At 37.2% G+C, this 17,654-nt stretch overlaps 1 protein-coding gene across 1 annotated transcript in view; it reads left to right on the top strand.

Moving 5' to 3' along the window:
* BLTP3B (bridge-like lipid transfer protein family member 3B) overlaps positions 1-15,457 on the top strand; it is an 81,739-nt gene extending 66,282 nt beyond the window's left edge. Inside the window, exons 15-21 of the mRNA XM_074271338.1 lie at positions 618-784; positions 2,134-2,276; positions 3,161-3,311; positions 6,305-6,561; positions 7,014-7,122; positions 13,841-13,992; positions 14,172-15,457. Of these exons, the coding sequence (XP_074127439.1) occupies positions 618-784; positions 2,134-2,276; positions 3,161-3,311; positions 6,305-6,561; positions 7,014-7,122; positions 13,841-13,992; positions 14,172-14,300 (1,108 nt within the window). The 3' untranslated portion in view covers positions 14,301-15,457. The remainder of the gene's footprint in view (positions 1-617; positions 785-2,133; positions 2,277-3,160; positions 3,312-6,304; positions 6,562-7,013; positions 7,123-13,840; positions 13,993-14,171) is intronic.
* Positions 15,458-17,654: the final 2,197 nt, after the last annotated feature.

Below are 17,654 nucleotides of genomic sequence, written 5' to 3'. Positions count from 1 at the left end.
TTTCAGGATAATAAATCTGACATTACTTTAGGTGATCAGTTAGCACTTGAATGCTACATATTTAAAATAAATCTGCAAATATGAAGCTGTATGGTGAATTCTTTCAGTATGTAATAGTTAATACCAAAATGAAAATTAATTCTTAGAATATGAATTTGTATGTGAAAGTCAGAGATGACATTTCAAAGATCATTTTGGAACATTGGCATAAAATTGTATCTGAATTTTTTTTTAACTTCCTTTGGAAAAAAGTGTCAGAGGAATTTCTGTCACAAAGTTAAAGAGGTATTAAAATTTTTTAAATGTCATTTTCATTTTAGTTAGCTTTTTCCCCCCCAGATAACATATATGCATTTTCTCTTTCTTCTACCTTTTCTTCTTGCCCTCCCCCATTGAAATACCAGCACACTAGCATAATGGATTTCTGGATTATGATTAAAATGTTTGTTGAATGTTTTTCAGATATTTTGAATGTTCATTTTTTTCTTTAAAAAGTTCATTTTTAATGTCTTAGAATAATATGTATTTTAAAATTGTATTTAGTTGGAAGAAAATAACATTATAATAGAATTGCCTTTCTCATAACAATTTCCTAATATTTTTACATGTTTAAAAAGTGGAAAGTCTAAGGAACGCTGCCCACCCCCTCCTCCTGCATTCTCTGTTTCTTATAAGAATATGAAGAGAAGTCCATCCCAAGTCTCATTGGATGCCATTTCAATTGATAGCATGATGCTAGAAGAACAACTTTTAGATAATGATAGCCATATATTTTTGGAAAAAGGTAAGAGACCATCATCTGTCTTAAGAATGGGAGTGAGCGTTGTTTTTAGTAACTAAATTCTGCACTTGGCAGATATCCTTCCATCACTTTCCTACCCTGGACTAAATTTTGTGATTATTTCTCCAAGGGAGACATCTAGAATAACTTCACAGAGTTCTTGAGTTATATTGTAACATCAAGGAGAGATGCTTAGACATGATAAAAGGAAAACTTATAAAATTCATTTGTACAATGTTGGGAAACTGTGAACTTCTTTGTTACAAAAATTTTAAAAAAGGAAATTTGGAACAATTTCATATTTCTTAGATGGCAGTCGAAAGATAGTTTCGTCATCTAATTTTCAATGTAGAAAATATATTAACATATAACTTTTAAAAAATCTGGTAGTGAATATGGAGAAAATTCTGAGGCAGATAATAGAGAAATAGTTTTATGATTTTGGCTTTTGGCCTCCCTGTGTCTCATATTTTTCATTCATGATTTAGAAACAATACTTTCTGTTTTTACTTCTTGGGATTACTATGAAGATGAGAAAACACTTCTATGATGATGACATTTGGCATAATATATGGCACATAGTGGTTCAAACTGTGATAGAATCAATGAGTGAGAAAAGCACTTATTAAGTTCTTAACTATATTTCAAGCACGGTAGGGTTATAATTCAATATTATTCTATTTTTCCAAATACATGCAAAGATAGCTCTTAATATTCGCTTTTGCAAAACCTTGTGTTCCAAATTTTTCTTCATTTCCTTCCCCACTATCTCCTTCCCAAGACAGCAAGTAATCCAATATAGGTTAAACAGTGCAATTCTTCTAAATATGTTTCCTCATGCTACACAAGAAAAATCAGAAAACTTTGGTTTGAGGGCAAAGGCTGTGAGGGATCATTGCAGAGTTCCTGAAAAAGACAATGAAATGGGAGGTATATTCTTTGAGGAAGAGAATTCTTGCTCTTTTGGATATGAGAGGTTAGAATGGGGTGAAGGTGAAAGTGGTTACTGGAATTAGGTATTTTGAGAGAAATTAGAGCATAGAACTCATCAGAAATGGATGCATTTTTCAGCACTCAGAAGTTTGGGGACTCAGCATCTTTTTGTGTAATATTCTGGGCAAATATTAATGGAAGGAACTCTGACTCATTCTCTGTTCACTTATCATTCTTCGATTTTATTTTATTTTTAGCATAAGAATGCTTGGGATAACATTGAAGATATGGAAAGTTAGGATATTTTAATTGTCAGAGCAGGATTTTTTTATTTTAATATAGCTGTTGTTAGATAAATGTGATATTAAATGTATGGAAAATGGACATTACAAAATATTTGTTCAATTCTTTTATGATAGGTATTGAAGAGATCTCACATATGAGTTACCAGAGTCCATTAGAAAATACCAATGTTGGTGCAAAGATACAGAATTGTGTGGAGTCCTCTCCAGATGCTGTCAGTACAAACTCAGAAAGTGCTCAAGAAAATCATGAAGAAATGGTAATGGTCTGAGGAAATGCTCATCTCCTCTTAGCACAATCATTCCTGAACCTTGAAGCTCCTCCCCAGGGGCCCAGCATGCTCCTCTGACCATGAAATCAATGAGGAATGCAGTATGACTTGTGCAGCAGGGCAGTTCAGTCTGCAGGAATGTGGGCATTAGTGCTTGCTCTGGTTAGAATGAACTTCCTGATCATTTACCATATTGTTCACCCCTAGGTTGTACAATTCTAACTATTTCTTTTTTGTTTTTATCTTTTTATTTTATTGTTCTTTCTTCTCTGCTGCTTTGATTTTAATTTCTTACATTTCATTTAAATCCCCACAAAATTTGAAAATGGGTAAAGTTGGGGCAGCTAGGTTGGCACAGTGGAAAGAGCTTGGAATCAGGGAGACCTGTGGGGGACTGTCTGACTCTGGGGATTGTCTCAAAAAAAGAAAGAAAGAAAGAAGAAGGGCAAAAGTTTGCGATGGAATACCTTCTATATGGAAGGTTTACTATGTCTGAAAATAAGGTGATAATGGTTTATGGAGAAAGGAATGCATTGATCCACTTTTGCAACTTTCTCGACAAAGGACAAAGTTCTCTTGGCAGATTTGAAGAATGTCACAAATCAGGTCCCTCATGAAATAAGAAAGTATATCATTAAAAAAAATAAAAACAAAACCACCAAAAAAAAAAAAAAATCCCGATTCTTGTGATCTCAGAATTCCTCTTTGTTTTTCTGAGAATTAAGAACTAAAATATTATAGTACAACAATTTGCTTCATATTTACTCATTTTAGATGAATGAAATGCCATTTTACACAAACATGTAAAAAAATTCAGCTCTTGCAGACCAAGTTTTTTCCTTTGTCCTTATTTAAATTGTACTTGTTAACAGATGTCAGTTGTGGTGTTTAAAATCACTGGTGTTAATGGGGAAATTGACATCCGAGGAGAAGACACTGAAATCTGCCTTCAAGTGAACCAGGTGTCTCCTAGCCAGTTAGGCAATGTCAGCATCCGGCAATATTTTTGTAATCGTCCATTAGGTAAGAGTACATGTGATCTTCACTTCTTTTTACAGATGAGAGATAGCTTGAGAGAAATTATATTGCTTGGCTTATACGTTATGGCTCAGTAGAGTGTCTTTCTTTGACATAATTAGGTTCAAGAAAAACTTTTCTATTAGTCTCATAGTAGAAGTACTAATAGAGTATTGACTTTCATTTCTAGTAAGACCAAAACATGTTCAGTCAGTCAGTGTAAATTGATTGATACCTCTGTAAAGGCTGTAAGCTGAGTTGGAGAATTATTAGAGAATTAGTAAAGAAATATAACTTAATAATAATTGATTCATTTCCTCCTATATGTGGTTATCTTATCTCATGTATCCAGAACTTCGCAGTTTTTTTTTTTTTTTTTTTTTTTTTCCTATTTAGACTTTACATCCTTTGGTTTGATGGGTCACTTCTGGGAGAGGAGAGTGATTCCTCCTGAAGTAAAAGAGGGAAAACTTAATTATCAATGTTGAGATTTGAATTCTTGATGTCCTATAATACAAACTCATTTCTGCTGTCCCCTTGAGCAAAATGCCCATTGTATAGACTTTTGGAGAGAGGATGTGTATGTGTGTGTGTGTGAAACTAACTGTATGTTCCCTGGCCTCATGGTGCTTCTATTTTATGCTGATTGTGCCCAATTTGGACTACCACAACTGACTTGGCTTGGATTTAGGCAACAAAGGAAATGAAGCCTGTGAATATGTAGCCAGATTATATGCTCTTTCCAGAGCTAATATAAGCTGAGATCTCATTTAGTGCTTTCTTTGGCTCATTTGGAGAAAGTGCTCATTAGATTGGAAATCTAGTGATTGAAAATGACAGTGTTCGTTATTGTCCATTATCTTTTAAAAATGCACTGAGTTGCAATCTTTTTCTTTACTATATACACAGAATGCTATATCTGGTACATTATATGTTGAACTATTCAGCCCTGCATGATATCAAATAAATATATTGTCACCACTCATCCTGGGAATTTCAAGTAAATGTGCTATTTGTCTGTAAGACAGCATCCCAAAGATGGCCAGCATTGAGGCTGCCAGCTTTCCTTTTGCCTAGGCAGTACAGATGAGAGGCTTTTGCTCAAAACCTCATAGAGTTAGAGAAGCCAAATTTAAGCTGTCAGGATTCATTGAAAGAAGGGAAATCACAGAGAGCCAAGTTGTGATACTTAAAAAAATGGGCTGTAGTAGTAAAACTGAAAAAAGGGGGAATGCAGGGATCTGGGAACCTTTTCTCCCCTACTAGAGCCCACGTTGCAGTCATATCCAGATGTGAACATCTTTCCTCTGCAGGCCCATCAAAATTTGTTCTTTTGCTATAAATTATTTAAAGAAAAAAAGTATTTCTGGATGTCTTATGAATGAGTTCTGTGGTGAATGCTTACTGAACAAGTCTGTATTCTCAAGTGATTCTTGGAGAGTAAAAATATAATTTTCAGTAAAGTAGTTTGCCAGTCTCCAAAAAACTAGATGGGCCGAGTTGACAAGTAGAGGTTTTGAAGAACCAGTGTGCCTCAGTCCGTCAGAACAGTTATAAAGTTTGGTGAAATGTGGGTCACAAGGGTCCTCATTGAAAGAATTCAGTTACTAGCATGAACAGAAGCACTTTAAAACCAGTGACATTGATGGTATAGGCATGTAAGAGATAATCAGTATAAATATTTGGGGATGAATTGTAGCCAGGCTCCTTTATACCTAACTTAAAGGAAAAAAAAAAAAAAACTTCAAATGATGGAAATGCTTTTTCTCTGTCTAAAAATGAATATTATTTTGGTTGCTAAAAATATTTCTGACTTTGAACTTCAAAGTCTATACTTACTTAGGTACTTGAAAGATGAATTAAATTATGATGAAACATTATGTTTGATATGAAAAGATCTTATGTTTTTAGAAATAACATTTTCCTATATCCTTGATTCAGAAAACTACATGTATTTATTCTCTAGCCTTTTCACATTGTCTAGTGTTTTCTTTTATATTCTATTTTATTCTTTTCCTCTCCCTCAAAATCTTAAGAGCTTAAAAAGAACAACTCCCCCCCCATTCTAAAATTTCTTTTTTTCAATATTATTTACTTACTCTTAGAAATTTAAGTAGTGTCAAAATTAACTCATTCTCAACTGCTTCCTAAATTGCTCATTCCTGAGTTTGACTACCAGATTTTAGGATATAAATGGAAATACCTTCATTTCTCCTATTCTTCTTCTAGAGTAATATATACCTCTATTGAGAATTATTCAAAATTCTCAGAATTTCAGTCTTTACTTTCATTTCTTTCTTTATGCTGAAAGAAAACAGCATAGTTTTAGTAATACATTTCTCAATATGCTCCAGTAGTATAAACAGTGATAGAAAAGGCCTCTATATCAGTAGAATGCCTTGGCCCCTAATACCAGCATTGCCTCAAGTGTTTGCCTTTCTCTCATTGTCAAGCCAAATGGACCAATTCAAAGGGTCTAGAAGGTTTCTGGTGACTTATTTATGGAATCAAAAGCTTACCTATGACTTTCCTACTAATACAGTAGATATTCTGATTGCTGTCCACTGTGCATGCCAAAGACATACAAATATGTTCACAAACCCTAAACATTACCAAGAGTTTGTGGGATTTTTTTCCAGGGGTAATCTAATTAAATTCATCTTTTATTATACCTTCTCTTATCTTTAAAAGTGAAGTAATGGGGGCAGGGAGGGATGAGATCATGTTAGAGAGGCTCTGTGTGTATCTGAGAATGTCTTTAGCTCTATGTATTTATATAAATGGTATCAAAGAATAGCCCTTAGTTTATTAGTGGGGAATAGGGGCGATGAAGGTGAGGAAGGAAGGAAGGGAGGGAGAGGGAAATGTGAAATAAAATTTCTTTGTACCTGTAACTAATTAGAGTAAGCATGGCAATTATTCTTTCATGGAAGAGAATTGGAGATTTTTTTTGTAAGCTGAAAGGGTATAAGACCTTCACCTGTGTTTCCTCTGACTAGGTTCAGATCGGAAAGTTTTGGCTGTGCCTGCCAAGTCCTCCCCTGAGATCACGCTGAGGTTTGAAAGTGGCCCTAGTGCTGGCGTACATTCCTTGCTGGCTGCAAAAAATGGATTTCTGCAGTGCCACATAGAAAATTTTAGCACTGAGTTTTTAATCTCTTCTCTTATGAATATTCAACATTTTCTGGAAGATGAGACTGTCGGAACAGTTATGCCAATGAAGATACAAGTTTCCAATACAAAGATAAATTTGCAAGTATGTGGAGCCCCAAGTTAGGAATTCCTGGGTTCACATCTCCTTATCTCTGCCCTGTGCAGGCTGTATGACTCAAGACAAGTCCTTCAACTTTGAAATTCCTTGTGCTGCCTGAAGCCTGAGGTACTAAACTCCTAGAGGTAGCTTGGCTGTGGCACAGAGCAGCACAGATCCCTCCATAATGGGAATCCCTGGTCCAGACTCTTCCCCAAATTTATAGCAATCCTTGGAGAAATGTCCATTTTTCTGATTTTGATTTCATTTTTTCTTGTTTTTTTTTTTTTTTTCCTAATGAAGTACTTGGGTGAATAGAATTTTTAACTTCCTAAACAAAATGTAAGAAGTTACATCTCAATTTCCTCATTTGATGGAAATGTTTATTAAAAGAACCTTATTTTACCCTTCACTAAGGGTAGCAGCAGCAGGACAACTTTTCCTTTTCCTGTGTATAGGACGACAGCCCTCACAGTGACTCGGTGGCCCCTAGCCAAGCTCCTGTGGTGCTCCATATTGATCATCTGGTGGTCGAGAGACAGGATGATGGCTCTTTTCATATTAGAGGTAGGTGGGAAAACACAGGTGAGTAGAGAGTTGTGGGCAGGGGAAGTCATTTTGTTTTCATTCCTATGTATCAAGCACTATTCTGTGCATCTGTGTGTACAAAAGCATATGTGCTTTTGTGTGTTAGAAGGTGCTTATAGGGGACATTCTAACAATGTACCACTGCTTTCCAATCCCATGCCTCAACTGAAACTTCTTCAAGATGACCAATGATCTTTTAATTGCTAAATCAATTGGACATTTTCTTCAACCATCTTTTTTGATCTCTCTCTAGCTAATCTCTGAGCTTCTCTGATACTCTGTCCTCCCTGAGTTTCCTATGATGTGCTTCTTTTCTGGTTTTCTTTCTCCTATCTCACTTTTCCTTCTTAAGTATGTTTGCTGAATTGCTATTCATGTCCTTCCCTTTTTTTTGCTCAAGAGCTCTGACCTATGCCCTCTTTTCCTTTTAACCTCTCTCTTGGTTATCACATCAACTCATTTCAGGTCAATGATTTTCTCTGTACAGATTCCCAAATTTGCATACCCATCCTTCATCTCTCTTCTTTTTTTTTTTTTTTTTTTTTTTTTTTTTTTTTTTTTTTTTATTTTATAATTATAACATTTTTTGACAGTACATATGCATGGGTAATTTTTTACAACATTATCCCTTGCACTTACTTCTATTCAGATTTTTTCCCTTCCTCCCCCAAACCCCTCCCCCAGATGGCAGGCAGTCTTATATATGTTAAATATATAACAGTATAATTTAGATACAATATATGTGTGTAGAACCGAATTTTTTGTTGCACAGGAAGAATTGGATTCAGAAGGTAAAAATAACAGTTTACATTCATTTCCCATTGTTCCTTTTCTGGATGTAGCTGGTTCTTTCCATCATTAATCAATTGGAATTGGATTAGCTCTTCTCTATGTTGAAGAAATCCACTTCCATCAGCATACCTCCTCGTACAGTATCATTGTTGAAGTGTATAATGATCTTCTGGTTCTGCTCGTTTCACTCAGCATCAGTTGATGTAAGTCTCTCCAAGCCTCTCTATATTTCTCCTGTTGTTCATTTCTTATAGAACAATAATATTCCATAACATTCATATACCATAGTTTACCCAACCATTCTCCAATTGATGGACATCCATTCATCTTCCAGCTTCTAGCCACTATGAAAAGGGCTGCCACAAACATTTTGGCACATACAGGACCCTTTCCCTTCTCTAGTAGTTCCTTGGGGTATAAGCCCAGTAGTAGTATGGCTGGGTCAAAGGGTCTTCATCTCTCTTCTAAACTCTAGTTCTGAATGTCCTTTATGCAACTCAGATACATGTCCAAAATCAACTCATTATCTTTACCCTAAACCCATTTTTCTTCACATTTTTCCATTTCTTTCCAAGAGCACTGACTTTTTAGTTCTCATCTAGAGTCACAATCTCAAAGTCATCTTGGACTCAATGCCTCCATGTCTTTTGCCAAATCCTGTCACTCCCCATATATTCCCCTTTCTCCACTAATTCAACTTCAGCCTTTGTTCAGTCCCTGATCATCTTTTTTCATGGACTATTTATGATAAAACCTCCAGACTCTCTCCTCAAATTCATCCATCTACACAGGTGCCAGATTGATTTTCCTAATGCTCCAGCCTGACCATATCATTCCACGACTCTGTAAGCCCTGTTGGCTCCCACTTACTTCTGGACTGGCTTCACCCTCTCTTTCTTGGCCGACTTTTCAACCACACTGACCGTCCTGCATTTCCCTGTATGACATGCCTTTACCCACATTAGTGCTTTCTCACAGGCTCTCCATACTCCAGGCCTAGCATGCTTTCTCTTGCCATCTATTAGAAGGTCCAGTTCAGTGGTCCTCAAACTTTTTAAATAGGGAACCAGTTCACTGTCCCTCAGGCTGTGGGAGGGCCAGACTATAGTAAAAACAAAAACTCACACTCTGTCTCTGCCCCTCAGCCCATTTGCCAGAACCTGGAGGGCCGCATAAACATCCTCAGCGGGCCACATCTGGTCCACGGGCTGTAGTTTGAGAACCCATGGTCCAGTTCATTTGAGGTTGAGAACAATTTCCTACTTGAGGCCTGTACTTATCCTCCCACCCCAGATTGTTAGCAGTCTTGCTGCCATGAAACTGCTTTCCCATTATTTTCCTGTGTGAAGGTCATTGATCTCAGGAGAAGCTCTTTGAGAACAAGATGTTGTTGCTTTTGTCTCTGTGTGGCTGGAGCCTAACAGTGCCTGGGGAAGTAGGACCTTAATACATATTTACTAAAGTGGCATCCTATCTCCCTATTTATCTCTCAGTCTTCTTTCCTCCCTTCCTTCCTTCTCTTTCTTCCCTCCTTCCTTCCCTTCTTTTCCTTTCCTCCTTCCATCTCTGTGTCTTTGTGTTAAACGTGACAAATGTCGATGAGTCTCTAGAGATCTCTATTTATATGAATTTCTAGTCCAGTCTGTCCATCTAGTTTATCGACCTTTGATATCTATAACTTACAAATGTACATACAAATGTACAAATGTAACTACAAATGTAACAAGAGTAGGAAGCATTCATTCTGAACATTCCAGTATTACTTTCCCATGATTCCTCATTTCTATTACCTGTTCATTTCTTTTAGGCTGATCTGTTTGTTCTTCTCCCAACATCTTGTGTTTTTCTGTCAACATTCCCTTCAGGCCCAAGTACCATTCGTCATGAAGCTTTTGTGGGCCATTCTTGTCCATAGTGAGCTTTTCTTTCTACAAAACTTCTTTATATATCTTTGTTTTGCTAAAATGATGTTGTATTTGTGTCTGTGTAGTCTCTCCTTGGTGCTTGGCAAAATCCTTAATTATATACAGGAACCTGTCTATTGTACTGTGCTACTGTTTGTACTTGTAGAAAGTAGGTATTCAATAAATAATTAGTATCTGGTTGATTGAAATGATAGGATTTTAGGAATGAAAGAAAAACAAAATATCTTATAAAACAACCAAAAAAAACAAAACAAATAAGCAAAAAGACTTAGCAAATTCCCAAAAGGAAGAAATAGTTTTGTACATTGTCATAAGGTAGCTGGATTTGCAGAGTTAAAAGACTTGAAAGTGGCCAGGAGAGATTATTTAGAAAAGTGTAATGATGGGATTTTTTTTCTTCAGTAGTTTTCCCTTATATTTCTTATCTGCTTTCCACAGTGCAGTAGGTGAAAGACTGCTTAACTAGTTGGTAAGTGCATCTGAAGTAGCTCAAGGCAAAAATAAATCTCTCCTGCACTGTGTAGATTTGCATGAAGACCCATAGGGAATATGGCATTTCCATATGGAAATACAGACTTCATTTATCTTTAATGTTGGTTGACTCTTCGTACTCCTAGCTAGATAACAACTCTTCCCACACTAAGGGAGGATGATTCTCCATTTCTGTCGTATCCACATCATTTCTCTATATATTATCTACCTCATTTTCTTACATCTTTTAAAGTGGAGTTGGGTTTCTGCTGTTTTGCAGTTTTGACCTATTCTTTGTGACTCCATTTGGGGTTTTCTTGGCTGATATACTGTAACACTTTGCCATTTCCTTCACCAATTCTTTTTACAGATGAGGAAACTGGGGCAAACAGGGTTAAAATGACTTACCAAGGGTCACATGGCTAATAAGTGTCTGTGGTTGATTTGAACTCAGGTTTTCTGGACTCCAGTCCTTATACTCCATCCACTGTGCCACTTAGCTACCCTTTAAAGTGGAAGCAGGATCTTATTAAGGATTTCACATTTTAAAGGCTAAATACTCTATTTTCCCACATCTTTATATGTGGCAAATTATTTTAGTTATATAGTTTTTTTAGCCAAATCATATATTTTTAGGTTCTTAGGCAGTGGAATTCTAAAGGAAAGAACAGTACCATCTTTTAGCTAAGGAAAAGGAAAGAGCCCCAAGATTTGGCTCTTCATTTTACCTCCCTCATTACTCTGTATCTTGGGCAAAGTTTTTAGCTTCTGTCTTTATAATATGAAGCTGGTAATTCTTATCTCTTTCAGTTTTACCAGGATTTTGGAAGAATAAATCTGTTAATAGACATGAACGTACATTGTGTTCTTTAGAAGGAAGGTTGTGTTTAAACACAAAACATATTATAAGATTCTTTACTGTCAGTCCTGGAAAGAGGATCATATTTAGTGTGTACAGACATCAAGATGTGCACACTTGGGTTTACACAGGTTATCGCAGTATTTCTCTGTAGTGCATTCTTGAAAATAAAGTCATCAAGTGAATGTGGGTAAAGCAGCCCATATTTTTAATAAGAACAAATTGTTCCTTGACGGCGTCTGACTCAGTGGTTCATTGATTTAAACCAGCATGGCAGTTCTGAAGACTGCTACTGTTGAGCACTTATTAACAGTACTCAGAGCAAAATTATTTTCATTAGTTGCTGAGTCTCTGGACTTTCTGAAATTCATTACTGAAAACCCAAAATACACCACAAACATCAATAAATCAAACACAGAATACATCTTCAGCTTTATACATTGATGAATATGTCAGGGTGGGTGCTCCTTTCAGGGGTACAGGTCTTGTAGCCTTTTTGTCTAGTGCCTTATTATGTTGTGGGGGATGCAAGGCAAAGGGGTAAGCATGTATTATGCCCTTACTATGCACCATATGATGCACTGAGCACTGGGCTTACAAACGCAATCCCTTCTCCAGGGGCTTCCAATTTAATGAAAGAAGACCACCCACAAAAGGGAACTAGAAGGTGTACATCTGTGCCGGGTCGGGGATGGCAGTGGTGATAGAGGTGATGGCAACATGATATTGGAGTCCTGAAGTCAGAAGCACAGCTGGTTGGAAAATTAAGGCTGGTCATCCTGTCCCCTTCCCAAAATAGTGGTCTCAGGAGGGAACTTCTCAGTGGGAGGAGGGCTAGCCTAGCCAAGGTGCATTCCAGGTGAGAAGGCCACAGGGTCTGTGACACCTTCTAAACTGATGGCAGCTGAGCAGGCGGAGGTGACCCTGGCTCCCAAAGGCTCCAGCAGGTTCTGTTTATCTTGAAAAGTTTGGCTTTTTTCAGCTGATCAGGGCCAGCCTGAGTATAATCTCTTGACCACCCAGTGAAGGATTCTTTGGTCACAGCGACATAAGAAACAGTGAAAAAATACAATTTGACCCCCAAGCCCTCCTTCCTTTCTGCAGTGATGGTAGTAGCTGCTAAACAACCAAAAAGGAGATAGTGGGTACTAAGAATTACCTCGTATTTTGATCATTTAGAATTATTAATTTAATTCTTAGCACTTGAAAGTGAGAGCTTGACAGGCAGCCAGTGAACTGAGGTTCTGCTAGATCCTTAAGGAGGACTGATTGGAGGACATGGACACATGGCTTTTCTGCTCTGTGTTCCAGTAGATTAGCTCTCATTGATTGTCATCTCTGTGCAGATGATCTATCAAGCTTTGTGTCCAGACCCGTTCTTTCCTCTGAGCCTGTCCTGGGCCACTGGCCTCCTCTCAGACATTTAGAGCTTGGTGGCTCCTCAAATTCAATGGTTATTGTCTTTCTTCCCAAACCTGTCCTCCTAAACTTGCTTTGAATTCCCAGGTTGCCTACATTGGTGTTTCCTTGGCCTGTTTCCTCTCACTTGTCTGCTGCAACTGTTGGTTATTTCAGCTTCTCCACCATTCCTCACATCTGTCCTCTTCTCCATTCACTCCATCAACAAGCCCTTACCTCTTTTTGTTTAGACTTAGCACCACAGTCGCTTCTGGTTGGTCTCCCTGCCTCAAGTGTTTATTCTGCTCTCTAGTCCATCTTCTATAAAGATGTCAAAATGGGTTTCCTAAAATACGGGTCACACATCTGACCCGTGACATCTCCCAGGCAATAAATCCTGGTAATCCCCTATATATCTCTGGGATGCAGTGACTTTATATAAACCTTTAGTTTTGAAAGCCTTTCACAGCTTGGTTCTAACCTGCCTTTTGAACCTTCTTACCCAGTTCCACTCTTTCTGTAGTCTGTGACCTGACCAGCCCAGCCCCCTTGTTCTTCCAAGAAGAAGCTCCCTCTCCTCTCTCTTTGCCATTGTCCTGGTTGCCGCTGGTGCCTGGAATGCCCTCCCTCATTCCCACCTATTCCAATTCCAAGTTTCCTTCTGGACTTCAAGCTCAGGTCTTACCTTCTATGTGAGACCTTCTTGATCTCCCCATCTGTGCCTGCGGTCACCTCCTGTCTGCTCTCTGTTTAGCTTCCATATTGTTTATCTTTTCTGATCAAATGTAAACTTTTTGAAGTCAGGGGCAGCTTTCTATTTGTTTTTGTGTGCCCAATGGCCGGTGCAGTTCTTGGTATATCATAGATGTGTGATAAATACAAAAAATTAAATAAAAAAACCTAACTATCTTTTCCCCCACATCCCCTTTCCCTCCTCTGCCATACACACTGAACAGATTTGCTGGTGGTGGTGATGGTGTGTGTGTGTGTGTGTGTGTGTGTGTGTGTGTGTGTGTGTGTGTGTGTGTTTTAAAGCACCTCATTCCTACCTGACAAATGTGATGAAAGAAACAGTGAAATGAAATCAGGCATGTGTGAAAGGGCATCCTATGTGTCCTAGCCCTGTCAGCCTAAAAGGTGCCCTCTCCATTGAGCAGCTGGGAAGCAGTCTGATAGACAGGCTGAGTCTTAGACTTTTCCAGCAGCTGGGAATTCACTCAGCATTTACAGGATTTTTTTTTTCCTTAATTAGATTCTGGAATACTGACTGCCAGAAGTGTGGTGAAAGACCCAGTACATCACAACATTGGAGACCATGAACTGAAAAAACGGCAGGCTGTTTCTCAGGCAACTCAGACATGGCCCGAAGTGCCTGAGCATGCTCTAGACCCTAGAAGCAAAAAGGTAATGGGAAATCTAAGCAAATGGTGTTCTGTTTTAGAACAGTACGTTCAGTAAGTAACTGGGTGCTAACATTGGTATGGATTCCTGATTGTTGCTTAGTATGTTGAAATTTGGGGAGTGCTTCCTGATGTCATGATGATAAGGACATGTGCTCATATTTCCCAAATTCCTTATTTCAGCTCATGGAAGAAAATGAATGTCTCAAGCAGGAACTGGCTAAAGCTAAAATGGCTCTCGCAGAGGCTCTCATGGAAAAAGACACCCTGCTCCATCATCTCAAAAAGAAGGTCAACGAGCCCCAGGAATGAGCGAGTAGTGAGCAAGCCAGCAAGGGAGGGATCAAGGGAGGGAGGGAGGGATGAAGGGAAGCCAGTGAGTCAGGGAGAGGGGGAATGAGGAGCGAAGAGAGCCAGTAAGCAGGGGAGAAAGAGAGGGAGCCTATGAGGGAGAAGCCCTTGGTTGATTGCCCTGAAATCACAGGGAATGCAGCTGCATGGTAGGGCCTTCCTGATTTGTGGAAGGCTCTGGTTTTTTCAGGAAAAGTACAGAGAAAGTGTAATGGGATGATTGTTTCCAAACCATTTTTTACAAAGGATTAGGTATGAACATTGAAATTGGTTTTTTTGTTTGCTATTGCTTAGCTCCCTTTTACACTGATGTGATCCAGGGAATTCAGTACATATTGTAAAATACTTGCATACTTAATGATAAAAAAAAATCATCTCCTAGTTTTAATATTGTAGGAAATATTTTTTAAAAAGAACAACTTGAATATGTATTCTGTTAACATGGGTTGCTGAATTTATTTCCCTGTACTATTTGTTAACAGTGATGTTATTTACAAAAATTCAAATATTTTAGTGTTGATGTATAATAAGGAGAAGGAGCTTTCTTTTTCACTGTTCATAAAATAATGTATTTAAATCTAGAACTGGTTAATGTAAAAAAAGAAAAAGAAAAGACCAATCAGATCGATACATTGTAAAATATTACTCTTTATAAACCTTGGAAAATCATTTCCCCTGCTGACCTTGTGAAGTCACATGAAAATGTGAAGGAAACCATTTGTGATGGGTGAGCTGTGTAACCGAGCAATCACTTTCAACACAAAGATGGTACAATGTATAAATAAAAAAGCACAAAGTTGTACAAACTAATGAAATCTTAGCGGATGCTGCCAAATGATTTCAAAATCAACTTGTACATTCCTATAAAACTTGATTGGTCAAAGTAAATGACTGAATGTATCTTGTTAAATTCGGCAGTCAGTGCTTGACAGGACATGTTTCAATGAATCCTCCATGTGTGCTTCCTTCCCTCTTGGACCCAAACGTGTTGGAAGACTTTTGTTTTCACACTCAGAAAATAATTTTGCACAATTGTTTCTTTGATGCCCAGTTAGGTGGGTGTTTACACGTTCTGAATTTATAAAGTTGATTTTGATTAAAACTTTATGTGGAATATATCCCTTTGACTGTGATGAGCATGACTGGCTGGCTGGATGTTGTGATTGTCCACGGGAAAGGGTCCCAGAGGCAGGCCTTGCCACTTGGGGCTACCTGACCATCAACAGAAACTTTCAAGATGTGGATATGTCAGAGTTGGGTGCTTTTAAGCGAATGACATGCTGATTGAAACTCATTTTCTGGGGGAACAAAAAGGTAAAAAAAACAATGAGGTTTTGCTAAGTAGCATAGACTGGGACCTCAGAACTGGGAAAGGAATTCAGAAATCACCTATATATCAATATCTGTGTTTATAGAGGAGGAACTTCAGATTGTCTGAAGTCACACAAGGGTAAATAGCCAAATTGGTGTTCAAACATAAACTCCCTAGTGCCAAGTCCAGTATCCTTAAGTCTAAATTGCACTTCCTGTCTGAGATGCCAAAGGTCAGATATCAGGTGATGTGTGCTTTCATCAGATAGAGAACACATGTTCTGCAAGTTGCAGGTGCTCTGACCATTTGGTCAAACGGTTAATAATTTAGTGATTTCTCTTGGAATTTATATGTCTGTCAGAGCATTTTTGAGCTTTAGGCCTAGACTCAATAAAAGCACAATCTTTATTGTGAAAAAAGTTGAACCAAGGTTGGGAGAGGTTACTGTTAGAATTTAGTTCTTCTTACGTAACTTTGATTTTTACAGTTTGAAATGAATTTTAAATTCATCTGGAGTAAAGCTTTAGTTTAGTATTACACAAATTTTATATTGTTCTTTATTTTGGTAGCACATTTCTCCCCTATCTGACCTATATAAAAGACAAGGAAATCCATCCTCAAAAAAACAAAAAACAAAAACAATAATCATTTTAGAAAGGCTTTCTATGTTTATACCAATGCTATACTTTTGTGTCCACACATGAGATATCATCATTGTAGGATCATTATTCAACAAAATAGCCAATTCTGTAAGTCTTAATCTTAGAGAATTTCTAATTTGACTTTTAATTGGGGATTTTTAATTTGTTCTTTTTCTAGCTTTTTTAGTTGTATGCCCAACTCATTGATTTCCTCCTTGTTTTATTCATGTAAACTTTTAGAAAATTTCCCCATGTTGTTATATTATTTATTGTTTTCTTTGATGAAATTATTGATTGTTTCTATGATTTATTGTTTGATCCACTCATTGTTTAGGATTAGATTATTTCATTTCTAATTAGTTTTTAGTCTATCTTTCCATGGCCCTTTATTATTATTTAAAATATTATAACTTCTTATCTTCAAAATACATGCAAAGATAGTTTTCAACATTCACCCTCTCAAAACTTTATGTTCCAGATTTTTCTCCCTCCACTTCATCCCCCTCCCTTAGACAACATGTAATCCCATATAGGTTAAACATGTGCAATTCTTCTAAACATATTTCAACATTTTGTCATGCTTGTGCATGACAAATCAGATCAAAAAGGAAAAAACAAACAAACAAGCAAACAACAAGTAAAGGTGGAATTGCTATGTTGTGATCCACATTCAGTTCCCATAGTCCTCTTTCTGGATGCAGATAGTTCTCTCTATCACAAGTCTATTGGAATTGGCCTGAATCACCTCATTGTTGAATAGAGTGAAGTCCATTACAGTTGATCATCACATAATCTTGCTGTTGCTGTGTACAATGTTGTTTTGGTCCTACTCACTTCACTTGGCATCATTTCATGTAAGTCTCTCTAGGCATGACCCTTTATTAAATAATTTTTATATCGTCATGATTTGAAAAATAAGCATTTAACATTTCTGTTTTTCTGCATTTGATTGTGAGATTTTTATACCCTAGTACATTATCAATTTTGTGTAGGTGCCATACACCACTGAAAAAATGTATATTCCTTTTCATTCCCATTCAGTTTTCTCCAGAAGTCTTTCATGTCTAAACTTTCTAAAATTCTGTTCAACTCCTAATGTTTGTCTTGTATATTTTGTGGTTATATTTATTTAGTTCTGACAGGGGGAGGTTGATGTTTCCCACTAGTATAGTTTTACTGTCTGTTTCTTTCTATAACTAGAATTTGAATGCTATGCCACTTGGTGCATGTGTTTTTATGCTGATACTATTTTATTATCTCTGTTTAGCAAGATGTAGTTTCTCCTTCCTTGTTCTTTTAATTGGATCTATTTTTGCTTTTGCTTTGTTCAAGATCAGGATTGTAACCCTTACATTATTTATT

The sequence above is a fragment of the Sminthopsis crassicaudata genome, chromosome 5 (assembly GCF_048593235.1).
Source record: "Sminthopsis crassicaudata isolate SCR6 chromosome 5, ASM4859323v1, whole genome shotgun sequence".
Taxonomy (NCBI): Eukaryota; Metazoa; Chordata; class Mammalia; order Dasyuromorphia; family Dasyuridae; genus Sminthopsis; species Sminthopsis crassicaudata.
This window is presented reverse-complemented; position numbering and strand designations above follow the sequence as displayed.